Source organism: Fusarium proliferatum (assembly GCF_900067095.1).
Source record: "Fusarium proliferatum ET1 genome assembly, contig: FPRO_scaffold006, whole genome shotgun sequence".
Classification (NCBI taxonomy): domain Eukaryota; kingdom Fungi; phylum Ascomycota; class Sordariomycetes; order Hypocreales; family Nectriaceae; genus Fusarium; species Fusarium proliferatum.
Window position 1 is genome coordinate 2,455,184 of NW_022194795.1, and position 12,126 is coordinate 2,467,309.

The 12,126-nt window shown below is 47.5% G+C and overlaps 6 protein-coding genes across 6 annotated transcripts; 3 read left to right on the forward strand and 3 right to left on the reverse strand.

Annotated features, from left to right (window-relative positions):
• Window positions 1–70: 70 nt before the first annotated feature.
• On the forward strand, window positions 71–2,210 carry FPRO_09845 (monooxygenase family protein; the record flags this gene model as incomplete). Its single annotated transcript, XM_031233280.1, has 7 exons — window positions 71–255; window positions 323–391; window positions 444–484; window positions 540–714; window positions 771–932; window positions 986–1,173; window positions 1,228–2,210. The coding sequence occupies 7 exons, from the start codon at window positions 71–73 to the stop codon at window positions 2,208–2,210; spliced, it is 1,803 nt and encodes a 600-aa protein (XP_031083133.1).
• A 1,052-nt stretch (window positions 2,211–3,262) lies between these two features.
• On the forward strand, window positions 3,263–6,235 carry FPRO_09846 (uncharacterized protein; the record flags this gene model as incomplete). The annotated part of the gene is made up of 7 exons (XM_031233281.1): window positions 3,263–3,462; window positions 3,520–3,866; window positions 3,921–4,300; window positions 4,368–4,448; window positions 4,503–5,185; window positions 5,236–5,439; window positions 5,509–6,235. The coding sequence occupies 7 exons, from the start codon at window positions 3,263–3,265 to the stop codon at window positions 6,233–6,235; spliced, it is 2,622 nt and encodes an 873-aa protein (XP_031083134.1).
• A 265-nt stretch (window positions 6,236–6,500) lies between these two features.
• Window positions 6,501–7,511, reverse strand: FPRO_09847 (related to reductases; the record flags this gene model as incomplete). Its single annotated transcript, XM_031233282.1, has 2 exons — window positions 6,501–7,380; window positions 7,438–7,511. The coding sequence occupies 2 exons, from the start codon at window positions 7,509–7,511 to the stop codon at window positions 6,501–6,503; spliced, it is 954 nt and encodes a 317-aa protein (XP_031083135.1).
• Window positions 7,512–7,994: 483 nt separating this feature from the next.
• Window positions 7,995–9,001, forward strand: FPRO_09848 (uncharacterized protein; the record flags this gene model as incomplete). Its single annotated transcript, XM_031233284.1, has 3 exons — window positions 7,995–8,054; window positions 8,102–8,189; window positions 8,238–9,001. The coding sequence occupies 3 exons, from the start codon at window positions 7,995–7,997 to the stop codon at window positions 8,999–9,001; spliced, it is 912 nt and encodes a 303-aa protein (XP_031083136.1).
• A 265-nt stretch (window positions 9,002–9,266) lies between these two features.
• On the reverse strand, window positions 9,267–10,379 carry FPRO_09849 (uncharacterized protein; the record flags this gene model as incomplete). Its single annotated transcript, XM_031233285.1, has 1 exon — window positions 9,267–10,379. One exon carries the CDS (start codon window positions 10,377–10,379, stop codon window positions 9,267–9,269), a length of 1,113 nt encoding a protein of 370 aa, XP_031083137.1.
• A 723-nt stretch (window positions 10,380–11,102) lies between these two features.
• Window positions 11,103–12,062, reverse strand: FPRO_09850 (uncharacterized protein; the record flags this gene model as incomplete). Its single annotated transcript, XM_031233286.1, has 1 exon — window positions 11,103–12,062. One exon carries the CDS (start codon window positions 12,060–12,062, stop codon window positions 11,103–11,105), a length of 960 nt encoding a protein of 319 aa, XP_031083138.1.
• Between the last annotated feature and the right edge of the window lie 64 nt (window positions 12,063–12,126).

Here is a 12,126-nt window from a genome sequence, read left to right on the forward strand (position 1 = left end):
CGACGATATCACAAATACGAGAGCGAAAATCCATCCGAGAAGTACTAAATACGCATTAAACTTAGCAAATATGATTAACGACTCTGCTAAAATCGACGGCGATTATCTTGGCCAGAATGGCTATACCGCCGCACAGAACGAGTCAGGAGAGAACCGCCCCAAGTTTACCCTGAAAGACACTCCTGTCGAAAATCAAAGACCCATGAGGGTTGTGATCATCGGAGCTGGCTTCTCTGGTATCTATTCAACTATTCGGTAAGTCATCCATATACTCAAGATTTGGTACCTTTGAGTAAATGTTGAGAATTAACGACTCAAATAGAATGACGCAGAGACTGAGGAATATTGATCTTACGGTCTATGAGATGAATGAAGAAACGTCTGGAGTCTGGTAAAGCATTTAGCCTCCAAATCCTGGAAACCTTGATCTAATTTGACAACAGGTGGTTGAATCGCTACCCTGGCCTGGCCTGTGATATCCCATGTAAGTCTCTGTACTTGGTGAATCTAGCATTTCAATAAAGACTGATGAAAGACAGCGTACTCTTACCAGTTCAGCTTCGCACCCAACCCCTATTGGTCCTCGCTTTACGCCCCAGGCGCAGAAATCCGTGCATACATGCAAGATGTCGCCGAGAGATATGGTGCCAACCGCTTCATCAAGACTTCTCATCAAGTCACTTCAGCGACTTGGGACTCGGAGAACAAGGTTTGGTAAGTGATGCGAAAGAGAGGTGATTAGCCCCAAGAGGACTGACAAAAGACTGTAGGAGACTTACTGTAAAGAACGTCAAGACCGGAGAGACATTTGAAGATACTGCCAACATCCTCGTCTCTGCCAAAGGTGGGCTAAACCAGATAGCTTGGCCGGAGATCAAAGGGCTGAAACAATTCGCGGGTAAGCTCATGCACTCTGGTGCTTGGGATGAGAGGTTAGTACATTTTAAGCTTGCGCCAAATGAAAAGAAAATTAACAATTGGGCAGTTGTGACTTGAGAAACAAACGCGTGGGAGTTATTGGCAATGGATCGAGCGCCATTCAAATCGTTCCAGCCATCCAGAAACTTCAGGGTATCTCGGTCACTTGTTTCGCTCGATCGCCGACCTGGATCATTCCTGCATTCGGCGACTCAGCTATGCAGAAATTAGGAATGGATCCTTCGGAGACCAAGTGTAAGTCCCTGGACAAGTCCGACATCTTGGGGATGGTAAGCTAACATGGACAAGTTTCGCGCCGTCATCAAGAACAGCTCGCAAGGCAGCCAGAAAAGTTCTATAGGTGGCGAAAGACACTCGAAGATGAGGCTGCAACAATCTATCCTTTGACCTTGATGGGAACTGATATTCAGAATGGCGCTAGAGAGCTCTTCAGGAAGCAAATGGAAGAGAAACTACAAGGCAGAAAAGACCTCCAGCAGATTATCCCAAAGTTTGCCCCTGGTTGTCGCCGTTTGACTCCGGGCCCTGGATATCTCAATGCGCTCCAACAGGAAAACGTCACCTTCATCAGCCAAAAGATTGAGGAGATCACGGAACGAGGAATCAAAGTCGCCTCCGGGGAAGAGGTCCAACTCGATGTCTTGGTATGTGCAACTGGCTACGACGTCGAAGCGCCGCCTACATTCGAAATACTAGGCAGAAATGGAAAGACGCTCACCGAAAAGTGGAAGCCTCACTTTGAGTCCTATATCTCACTCGCAGTGGACGGATTCCCCAACTTGTTCTTCATCGGCGGTCCCAACTGCGGTCTCGGCTCAGGCAGCTTACTCAGCGTCTTCGAAGCACAGGGCGACTACATCGTCAAGGCGATCCGCAAGCTTCAGAAGGAAGATTACGCTACCATGGAGGCCAAGCCCGAGCGCGTGGCTGACTTCAGCCAGTACATAGACGAGTACTTCAAAGGCACCGTGTACACGGATGAGTGCTCATCGTGGTATCGCTCCGGTAGGCTTGGGTCACGTATTGTAGCGCTGTGGCCTGGGTCTTCTGTACAGTGCCTTGAGGTGCTGAGGTCGCCGCGCTGGGAGGACTATGAGTTTGAGAGTGCGGATCCTACGGGGAATTTGCTGCGGTGGATGGGGAATGGTTGGAGTCAGGTGTTGACTGAGGGCGATCCGTCCTGGTTTCTGGATCCTGATGTTGTGGATGCTCCAGATGAGGGGAAGCCTGAAGAGGGCGAGTTTTATCGAAGGCGTCCGTTCTCGTATTAAGATAGGTATCAGTGAAATATGGAATAAATTCTTACGTCGACAAGGCTACCCAGCCTGGTCATCCCCGTCACTGGGAGACTTCCGATCTAATGCGCAACTACAAGTTCTCACGGGCATAGTGAAGAAGAGAGAGAGATCCTTTGGCCATCCAACTTTTTTTCCATGGGCTCCATGGTCGAGGCTTAGTTGGTAGTCATCATCAAAATGGTACAGTGTGAAGTGATTGAGTGAAGATTGAGAATTTTATACATGATTGATGGAGATGTGCCTGTTATGTGAATACCAATTGCGATTTAAACTGATAACGCATCATAATATTGGCTAGATGCAGCCTTTCAACACAAGTTTACGATATTGACTGTCTTGGATGTCTCGATAGCTTGGCTGTTGATGTTTGGGTTTTGCCCCAGATTAGTCTATACCTAAAATGAGAATATGGGGTAAATGGGTGGCTTTGGATCCACAGCTATTACCACGGCAGAGCCGAGCTGCTCTACCGAGGGAGTTACAGCGCTAGTATTAGGGAGTAAGAAAGTACAAGACCTTGAGATAAGGTGTCAAAATTAACTCAACAAAGGACACACTAAATGTGTTCTGAACTATATCAAGTTACCCAAGTATTTTTATCATTTAGGATCAAGGCCCTAAGTTTTCTTTCCTCCCTAGGCTAGCCAGCAGAGGTACCACTCTGGGGCCCCGAGGGGAAGCCTGCCGGTGCCTTCCTGCTTGCTATCTCTGGTCAGCACCCAAGGTTACTGCTGCTGTACATCTAGGGTGAAGAACACCTCAGCTCGTTAAATCGTCGGAAATGTTTCCGTTGAATCCATTTCCCCGCAAAGTTAAGGCTTACCCCAGGTGTCCTTGACTCCTTTAACTGGTATAATCATGACAAGCCAAGATTCTGCGGCAATGTCATTCGGTATTCTTTCCCCACGTATCCACTGAATGGCCCGTCTGCCTGTCTAAGGCACCATGGGGTAATCATCTGAACCCCAATCCCTTAGTACCTTGGGAGTTACTCACTTCCATCTCAGACTCGACCAACCACGAAAATGGACTCTACAGTCTTGTCACCGCCGCTTACCACGCATCAGAAAACAAAGCGCACTCAGCGTCGCAAAAGATCAACTCGAGCTTGTCTGTCATGCAGGTTTCGAAAGGTCCGCTGCGATGTCTCTGTTCGCGGCCAGCCATGCACCAATTGCCACCTCGACTGCAAGAATTGTCTGGTAGTTGGACGCGCTTCCAGGCTGTAAGCAATCTCCCTCACTTCTTGATTACGCTGTGCTCATTTCATCCCTTTACTAAGTCACCTCGACTCTAGAAATCAGCAGGTACCAAGGAACGAGTCAAACTGGTCGCCTGAGGATGATTATCAAGAGGACGACCGGCAGCTGTCGGAGCATCTGGAAGACGATGACATTCATGAGAGCAGTAACTCCAATGGCGCCGAAGCTGCTCCCATAGCCACTGAGGCGCTCGATGAACACCCTGGGTTGTCCTTTCACACGCCCAGTATCGACCCTGGAATGTTGACATTCAGTGACACTATCGACGACGCAGCCTTCTTTGAAAATCGCCTCGGAGACAGCGAGACAGAGACCGCAGAGTTCCACTCGACATCATCAAGATATGATGGCGGTCCGACCATCACAGGTAAAAAGCTCATCCTCATTATTCACTTCACGGTATCTAACCAGATTCAAACAGAGACAAGCGCATCGGAACAAGAGTCCATATATAGTCATAAGATGACGGGCTCTAGGATTCCACCAGCTCAGTCGGCGTCACAGAGGACCAACACCAGTACCACGGTGCTCTTTATTCATTACCCGTATCTGAAAATTCACAACATGCACATGATTGCTCAACAAGATCTCAATTACATGGAGGCTCAGGGATGTTTACATATTCCAAGTCGGCCGATACTCGACAACTTTGTGGAGCAATACTTCAGACACCAGCATCCTCTCCTTCCACTCCTCAATGAAGGTGATTTCTGGGAAATGTACTCCCAGAAGGAGTCTACGGGTCCACAGCCCACCATATCACTGCTGGTGTTTCAGGCTATGCTCTTTGCCAGTTGTAACGTGAGTCTGCCCTTTATGCCACATCGTTTGATACCGTAGCATCGACTAATAATATCAAACTTTATAGTTTGTGTCTCTTCACATCATTAAGCAACTTGGTTACTCGAGTCTTAGAACTGCTCGAGCAGAATTCTACAGACGAACGAAGGTTGGTGTTCGAATAACCCAATGGTCCGCCACCGAATTAACTAAAGACTTGCAGCTATTGTACGATCTAGGTTCGGAAACATCGTCCCTCCCTCTAGCTCAGGCAGCTCTTCTCATGATGGGCTGGGTACCACCTTCAAACACGACCTTAAACCCCTACAAGACTTGGCTGAGCTTGGCTATCCAGCACGCCAGAAGTATCAACGCGGACCGATACACAGAAATGCCAGAGCTAATAGAGATGGCATCCACGCAACAACGGAAATACCAAAACTCTCTTCATCGCTTATGGTGGTGCTGTGTCATCATGGATCGTATCTCGCCGCTTTGCACGCGCTTTAGCCTCAATATTACCCACGACCGATTTGACTTTAGGAACACGACCCCTTTGGGCGCTGAGCACCTTCAGGACGACATATATCGTTCAAGTGTATTCACTCCAGCTACTAAACGGCGACAAATCAGCATTTTCTCAAAATATCTTGAACTGATGATTCTTTTGACTGACGTACTGACCCTGACGTACCCGTTCGAGGATTCTGTCAAATCAAAGTCGCGATTTGCAGAGGGCAAAGACCTCGCCTTTGAGAAATGCGAGGCTGCCTTGAAGGCCTGGTATGTGAGGGTCTCGGCTCAGTTCCCTCCCTTCGAGAATGCGCGCCAAGACTCGTGTGGAAGAGACAATGACCAGGAAAAGTCTATTGTGCTGCAGACGAATCTCATGTATATCTACTATCAGTGAGTTGCCCTATATCTTGGAGTTCAACCTGGACTAACCAAGGGCATAGCACTGCATCTATTGCACTCTGTCATTCCAAGATACTGCGGCAGTCTCTCACATCCGAATCCAATAGTGAAGATATAACAAGACCAGGGCGGAGTTTAAAGCTCCAGCAAAGCTCATTTGAGGTGCAAGATGCTGCTCAGAAGATTACAGCATGTTATGAAGAGCTAACCCGACGTCGCTTGGCCCGCTGGCTTCCGGTATCCGCGTAAGTACAACAAGCCGAATATGGCACTATAATTTGCTCCTTAATTCTGGAGCTAATGTTCTATTACAGCCTTGCTTGCCTAGCTACACCATTGACGCTTCATACCATTACCGCGCGATTGTCATTGCTTAGTAACCAACTATCATGCAACGAATCGGTGGAAGCCGGGTCAGCTTCAGCATCAAATCAGGATCGACTGAAAGCACTGGTCGAAACAATGAATGTTTTCTTTCCCCAGTACTATGGTGTAGAGTGGGTGAGGCAAACAGTTCGACACGTTGCCAATTTAGCCCAGATTGACAGCCAGTGTCTATTCAAGGCTAGTGGCAATTCTTTGACAGATTGGGGTCAGATTCTGAGGAGCCAGCCGCATATGTATCTGAGAATGATCTGGACAGTCGATGTTTGCATCAGCAAAGGCAGGCATCCGGAAGAATTTGACTTTCCAGCGTGGCTGCGCTGCTTGTTGAAGAGGAGCAAAGGATCAAGGACCAGACCGAATCGACAGTCATATACGACTGAACAAGCGACTGACCAGGCAGGCCTCGTCGACGACGAACTACTAGCCTTTATTACTGATCCCAAGCTGTCTGCTGCTGAGGAGGATATCTTTGGGGAACAATTGCTGGAAGTGTTTAATCCGCAGAAGCCTTATGATCAACAGAGTCGGAACGGACTTTTTGATGGTAGGCCATCTCAAGGGGGAGTGGGTGGGATGGATTGGGACCTGGTTGAAGCAATGCATGATGCAACAGAGAACATGCTGGATCGGCTGGGGGCAGACTTCATGGCTTGAGATTATCTTGCGGCAATATAATCAAATTTCAAATGCTTTAAACTATTTTATGGTACCATCTAAATTCTCTCCGCTGATTTAAGCTCTCAGCAACAAGTCTCAACTGCAAATAACATATCTAGCCCTGGTACTATCATGGATATGACTGCTCTGCATAGAGTATACCCGACAAAGCAAAGACCTTCATGGCAAATTATGAAATTATTTCTCAAAGTCTACAAGCAAAAGTACAGTCAATAAAACATTTCAGTCATAGCAAGAACCACTACTGGACCCACCCCTCCTTTTTCATAGTCTCTCTCGTCCATTCATCCAACTTCTTCACCAGCTCCTCATCTTTCGCCGCGCCATTCTGCCACCAAGGCTCAAACAACCGATGATAGATCTCCATATACTCTCCACTCTGCTCGGGTTTCATGTCTGGACTCGCCGCGCAGAAAAGACTGTTCCAAGACCCCCTATCAGCAGTCCACATCAGTTTCATACATCTCAGCAATGACACCATTCGCAAGCTCAAAGTCTGGGCTGAATCGATACTAGAAGAGAGGTTTGTCTCGACGAGGCCGGGATGCACTGAAGTTACCCAGATCTCGCCTTCTTTGTTACCTGAGCCGGGACCGTACTTGTTGTGGAGGGCTCTTGTGTGGAGAATGTTGGCGAGTTTGCTTTGGCCGTAACGCTCCCATATACTCGCCTCTTTGAGGGATGTATCTTCGAAGTTGATACCTCCCTTCGGGGCCATTAGATGGCCGGATGAAGAGAGGTTGACGATCCGCACAGTTCCACGTGGTGATGGCTTTGATGTTTTCAGCATCAATGGAATGAGGTGTTCGGTGAAAACCCAGTGTGAAAGATAATTGGTCTCCCACTGGCCCTCATGTCCATCTTTGGTAATCTCAAATGGTGAAGCCATGATGCCAGCATTGTTGATAAGGCCATGGAGGGATGTTTCCAAGGAAAGGAAGTGCTTAGCGGCTGCGACAACACTTCCAAGATCCATCAGGTCGATTTGCAATAGATCAATCTTGGCTGAAGGATAATCTTTTTGGATCTCGGCAATAGCCTTTTTTCCCTTATCGAGAGATCTTGAACACATATAGACGTGGGCGCCATGTCTTGCTAAATGGGAAACGGTGTAGAGTCCCCTGCAAGAGAGGTCAGCGATCCAGAGCTGTTGGTAGAAGGATTCAAGGTAGGCTTACATTCCAGAATTACCTCCTGTGACAATGTACACCCTTCCGGTGAGATCTGGGAGGTTGTCGGGGTGAAAGGTCATTGTGATGGTTGTCTTGCGAAATCGAATTAAGTATTAAGTAAACAGAGAGAGCAGTGTTGATGAGCCTTAGCAGTTTTGAAATGATATGCATAGAGACTTGGGGAATCCATAATAGAGCTGTCCTCTTATAGTTCTTTCTGATGAAGTCCGCAGCGAAAGTCCGACGCTTAACTCCACAGCTAATTCCATCGTGCCTTTTGCATATCAAGTGTTGTGAGCAGGCTGCATAAAGACAAGAAGTGCCTGGCCAATCATGAGCTACTCCATCAGGGCACTAATGCAAACCCGGAAACGGACGAGTGAGCAGGTTGCATGACGCTAGACTATTTCGACCTAAACTACATGGCATCTACCAATCATCTTATCACATTGACTCTCTACCCTTGCTAGTCTGCGTCTCAATATCCAACGTCTTTACCCGTCAGACACGACAATGTGAGCAGCCTGCATTTCCCTTCGGCATCAACACTCCGCAGTTTCATCATGTCGATTCATCAGCAAGGGCCATGCGTCCAGCTCACTTCTATGCCACAATTGGCTGAGGTATGAGCCCACAAGATGGTTCGGCGCAACTTACTCACCGGGTATAGGCACTAAGCATAGAAGATGACTGGACCGGGACAACAGATGCTGCAGCAAGAAGAAGGGCGCAGACGAGGCTGAACATGAGAGCATACCGTGCGTCACCGATCATGCTACTTGACCTTCGAGCTAATTGTGGGACAGGAAAGCGGAAGGCTCAGGAAAAGAAGGCCAAGGCGTCAAAGCCTGAGACCGAGACAATCAAATCTGAACCAGTTGTTGGATGCTGGGATATCAACCAAGAATCGATGTCCGTCGTCCCAGCATCTCATGCCAAGAGTATATACAACGCCAGACAGCCCCTGCTCGCGTACAGAACCAAGAAGAATCAGTCAAATCTCGCCTTCCCTCTAAGTTCAGATCACCTGATCACACTTCTCCAATACAACGCCCTCCGAGCCTTGGCCGTCAACAGGACTTTCGTCTCTGGCATGCTGACCACACCTCTTGACTGCGGCGATGAAGACATTATCCACGTAGTCCCATACCCAAAAAACCCAGCTTCGCTCCCTTCAGCACTTCTCCCTACAGTTCTCCAACAAACAGTCATGCACTGTGACTGGATTGATATGTTTCCCTCCCCAGAGGCACGAGACTGTCTGATTCGAGCTTATGGTACCTTTGATGAGGATGATTTGTGGGCTGATTGTATTGGTGGTTTATACGAGGGCTTTCCAGATGATGAGATGGAAAGACGTGGTTTGATTGCTTGGTCACCGCCGTGGGATGTATCAGGATGGGAAATGTCAGAAGGGTTTGTTAAGAAATGGGGTTGGTTGTTCAAAGACTTGTCTGGGCCCTTGGAGGCGACGAATCGTTGGAGGGTTGAGAGAGGTGAGGAGCCTCTTGACCAGAAAGATTATCCACCAAGTCCTCCAGTGTCTGGTTTTGTTATATCAGAAGTTTAGTGTCAGCATGGATCTTACAATCGAACTAGTCTAAGTTATATAGGGAACGTCAAGACTTGTATCCTAAACAAATGAGAAGTTTATATGGAACAAATACAATATAAATTCAATATGCCCTAGAACAAATACTTTTAGCGGCTAGATTTAAAATTAGACGGCTTCTTGTTCGCTTGAGCCACCGGATTCACCTCGTCTCCCCGCAAATATAACAAGCTTGGACAGCGACATGGTCAGGCAATTCCGACAATGCCCTTAATGTCCTCATTCAGACTTCGGATCCAGAACTTGAAAATATATCCTTCTCGATCCAGCACGTCATCTCCCAGGGATTTGCCCAAAGATACTGCAGTTCACGTTGACTAATCACACCACCCCCGGCATCTATCCGCTCTTTTCTCTCCTTTAGAGCAGGAGCCCAGTCTTTCCGCAGTTGACGCAACTCATCAAGAGCAATCTTTTGTTTCTGCTGCAGGATCTCTTCCTGTCCTTCGTCGATCAAATGCACCGGAGTTATCATTTTTGGCGCCCTCCACTCGCCAACAGAGTGCTTTTGGCTCTTCCGGCAGATAGCAAGTTCCAACAGCAGATATGCACTCCGATTGCCGAAAGTACCCCAGTCTGTAATATTGGGCGCAGGACCATATCCCAACGGATACATAATTCTCGGTCCGTCGTATGCTTTCCTAAGGTCGTGGTGCATTGTTCGCAACAGGGAACTATCCTCGACTTTCACGCATTTCCAGAGATTCGTTGTATCGTAACGATGTCGCATCGAAGGAGGGTTGACAGGATACCCTGTGTTCATTGTTAGTTCCCCGGGGAAGGTATGTCGCTTCCAGTCAACCAGAAGAACCTCCTCCAGGGCTGGAAAATCCTCGATAAGTGGATACAAGCAGTCCTTTTCACAAGGATGTAGGGGGGGTGGCTCATCATATTCTATCGGCTTGTAGAGACAACCAGTGGAATAATTAAGAGCCAGGCGCCGCACTCTCGCAGCTTCATCAGAATCGAGCTGCACAACGCCGCAATATGTTGCATCTTTAAACAAGACGTCTCGATCATAATTGAACCACGTTCTTGGCTCCTGAGTACTGGTCTTGAAAGCGAGCTGGTATCCCTTGTTCACAAGAAAGGCTCGTGAGTCCATGCATGTATGAAGAAGGACTGGGATTGGAGCATTGCTGTAGAAATATTGTTTCAGGGGGCATCTGTGTCGTAGCCAGTCGTGGAGGCTTCCTCCATAATTCCAGAGCCGCAAACGACAATGAGAATGCTTGCAACCGGATACCACAGTTTTGAGATGGACCACACGAGCTGGTGTGGCGAGGAGGTAGATTTCCTGCCGGATCTCCGGGGGCAGGCTTTGAAAGTTGGCCATTGCTTGTGTGTTTAAGAAATAGATGAAATGGGGGAAGGAAATAACCGAATAGGGCATCATTTCTGGGGAGTGTAATGTATAAGTACTAAGTAGGTGTAAGAATAGAGTTGTAGATTAACCAGTGAGTAAGCCTAGAACTTGTTTTGTAAAGTTGAAAATTCCAGGCTTTTTTTATAATATCCCTCTTATTGGATCTTTTACCTTGAGTGATTCCAGATTAAGCAGTTTTACTGTCGTCATAAGGCTGAGAGGTTGAAAGAGACTTCAGCCACAACACACAAACTTTTACAAGAAGAGCTATTCCTCAGAGCATGGTTATATCAGGGGATTTACGCAGAATATACCTGCAACTTAGATTGCAAGTGCTCGATTTGACCATCAACCAAACTCAAATTGAGCTAACTACGAGATCTTGATTCTCAATACAGCAAAATGATGACATATATCAGTAGAAATTAGGGCGTCAGTCAAACTTTCATTGGGGATACGCAGATTTTGAGTTTCATATCGTCACAGGAATTCCACAAATTGCGGGTTTTTGACATAGATCTTATCCATCTCTTGAACATGTTCTAGGTTATTGGTGAGCTGTGGAATGCCCGGTTCTTTGCTCTCCTAACAAGATTAAAGTATCAGCATTGAATGTTCTAGTAAATATTTATATCATGGTGCAATGATGTGCCTTTTTTACCTGTACTGACATGTTGAAGTTTGCAAGAATTTCTAAGTAAGGGCGACCTGATTGTTCTTGTTCGATCCGGAAAGCTTGTTTATACGGAAGGTTGTTTGAAGCATTTCATAACCGATACTTCGTTCTCGTCGGACGAATTGGTGTTCAGCGTCGGTGAGGAGATGTACAGGTTTGAACTTAGGCAGCTTCCCGCTTGGCCGCCCCAACTCAGCCCAGAACTTTCCCAACTCTAACTCCAGGTATTCCCGTCCCTGATCAAGGGATCTCCATTTCTCATAAGGCTCACTGAGATACTCGGCGAGATCTGTGTCTCTTGGTATGGACTCTGGAGGGTCAAGGCTCCAGAGAGCACACCAATAGCCGAGCGACAATGCGTGCGGGTTCCGATGGTCAGTTTGGAGAACAAGACGACCGAGATATGCATCAACTTTCTGGATCTCCGCAAACTTGTAGAGGTCCCTGGTGTCGTAGCTGTGTCTCTGCGGAATAGGATCAGGGAAATAGCAAGGCGCGTACGAATCTATCCCCTCCCTGTGCCACTCAATGAGAAAGATTTCTTGAAGCTCCCCGAAACTCTGGAGAGCCAACCTGACAACTAGATCGTAGACGTTGAGGAGCCACCTCTCGTAGGCTATTTTTCGAATTCTTTGGGTATCTTCGAACGGGAACGGATTGATGCCTTGGTGCATCAAGATAAGTGCCTCTCTGTCGATAAATAGGGTGTCTCTTTTGAAGTTGAACCAGAATTGACTGCCAGTTGATTGGGCTTGGAAAGCCAGCTTGTAACCCGTTCTTGATAAGTAAACCCGGGACTCGGAGCACGTGTGTAGTAGAGAGGGAATGGGGGTGCTGCAAAAGACACGCCCTTTTCTTATGTCGCCTGAGTATAGGTATCGAACGTGAACAACACGGTCTGGTGTGGCCCAAAAATAAATTTCATGGCGAATCTCTAGTGGTAGATCCATCATACGGTGAAAGGGCTTCAAAGGCATGATGGGATGTTAGCTTGTGATATGGAAAGGTTTGCTGAGTTCCTCAGCATGAAAGTGGGAGGGG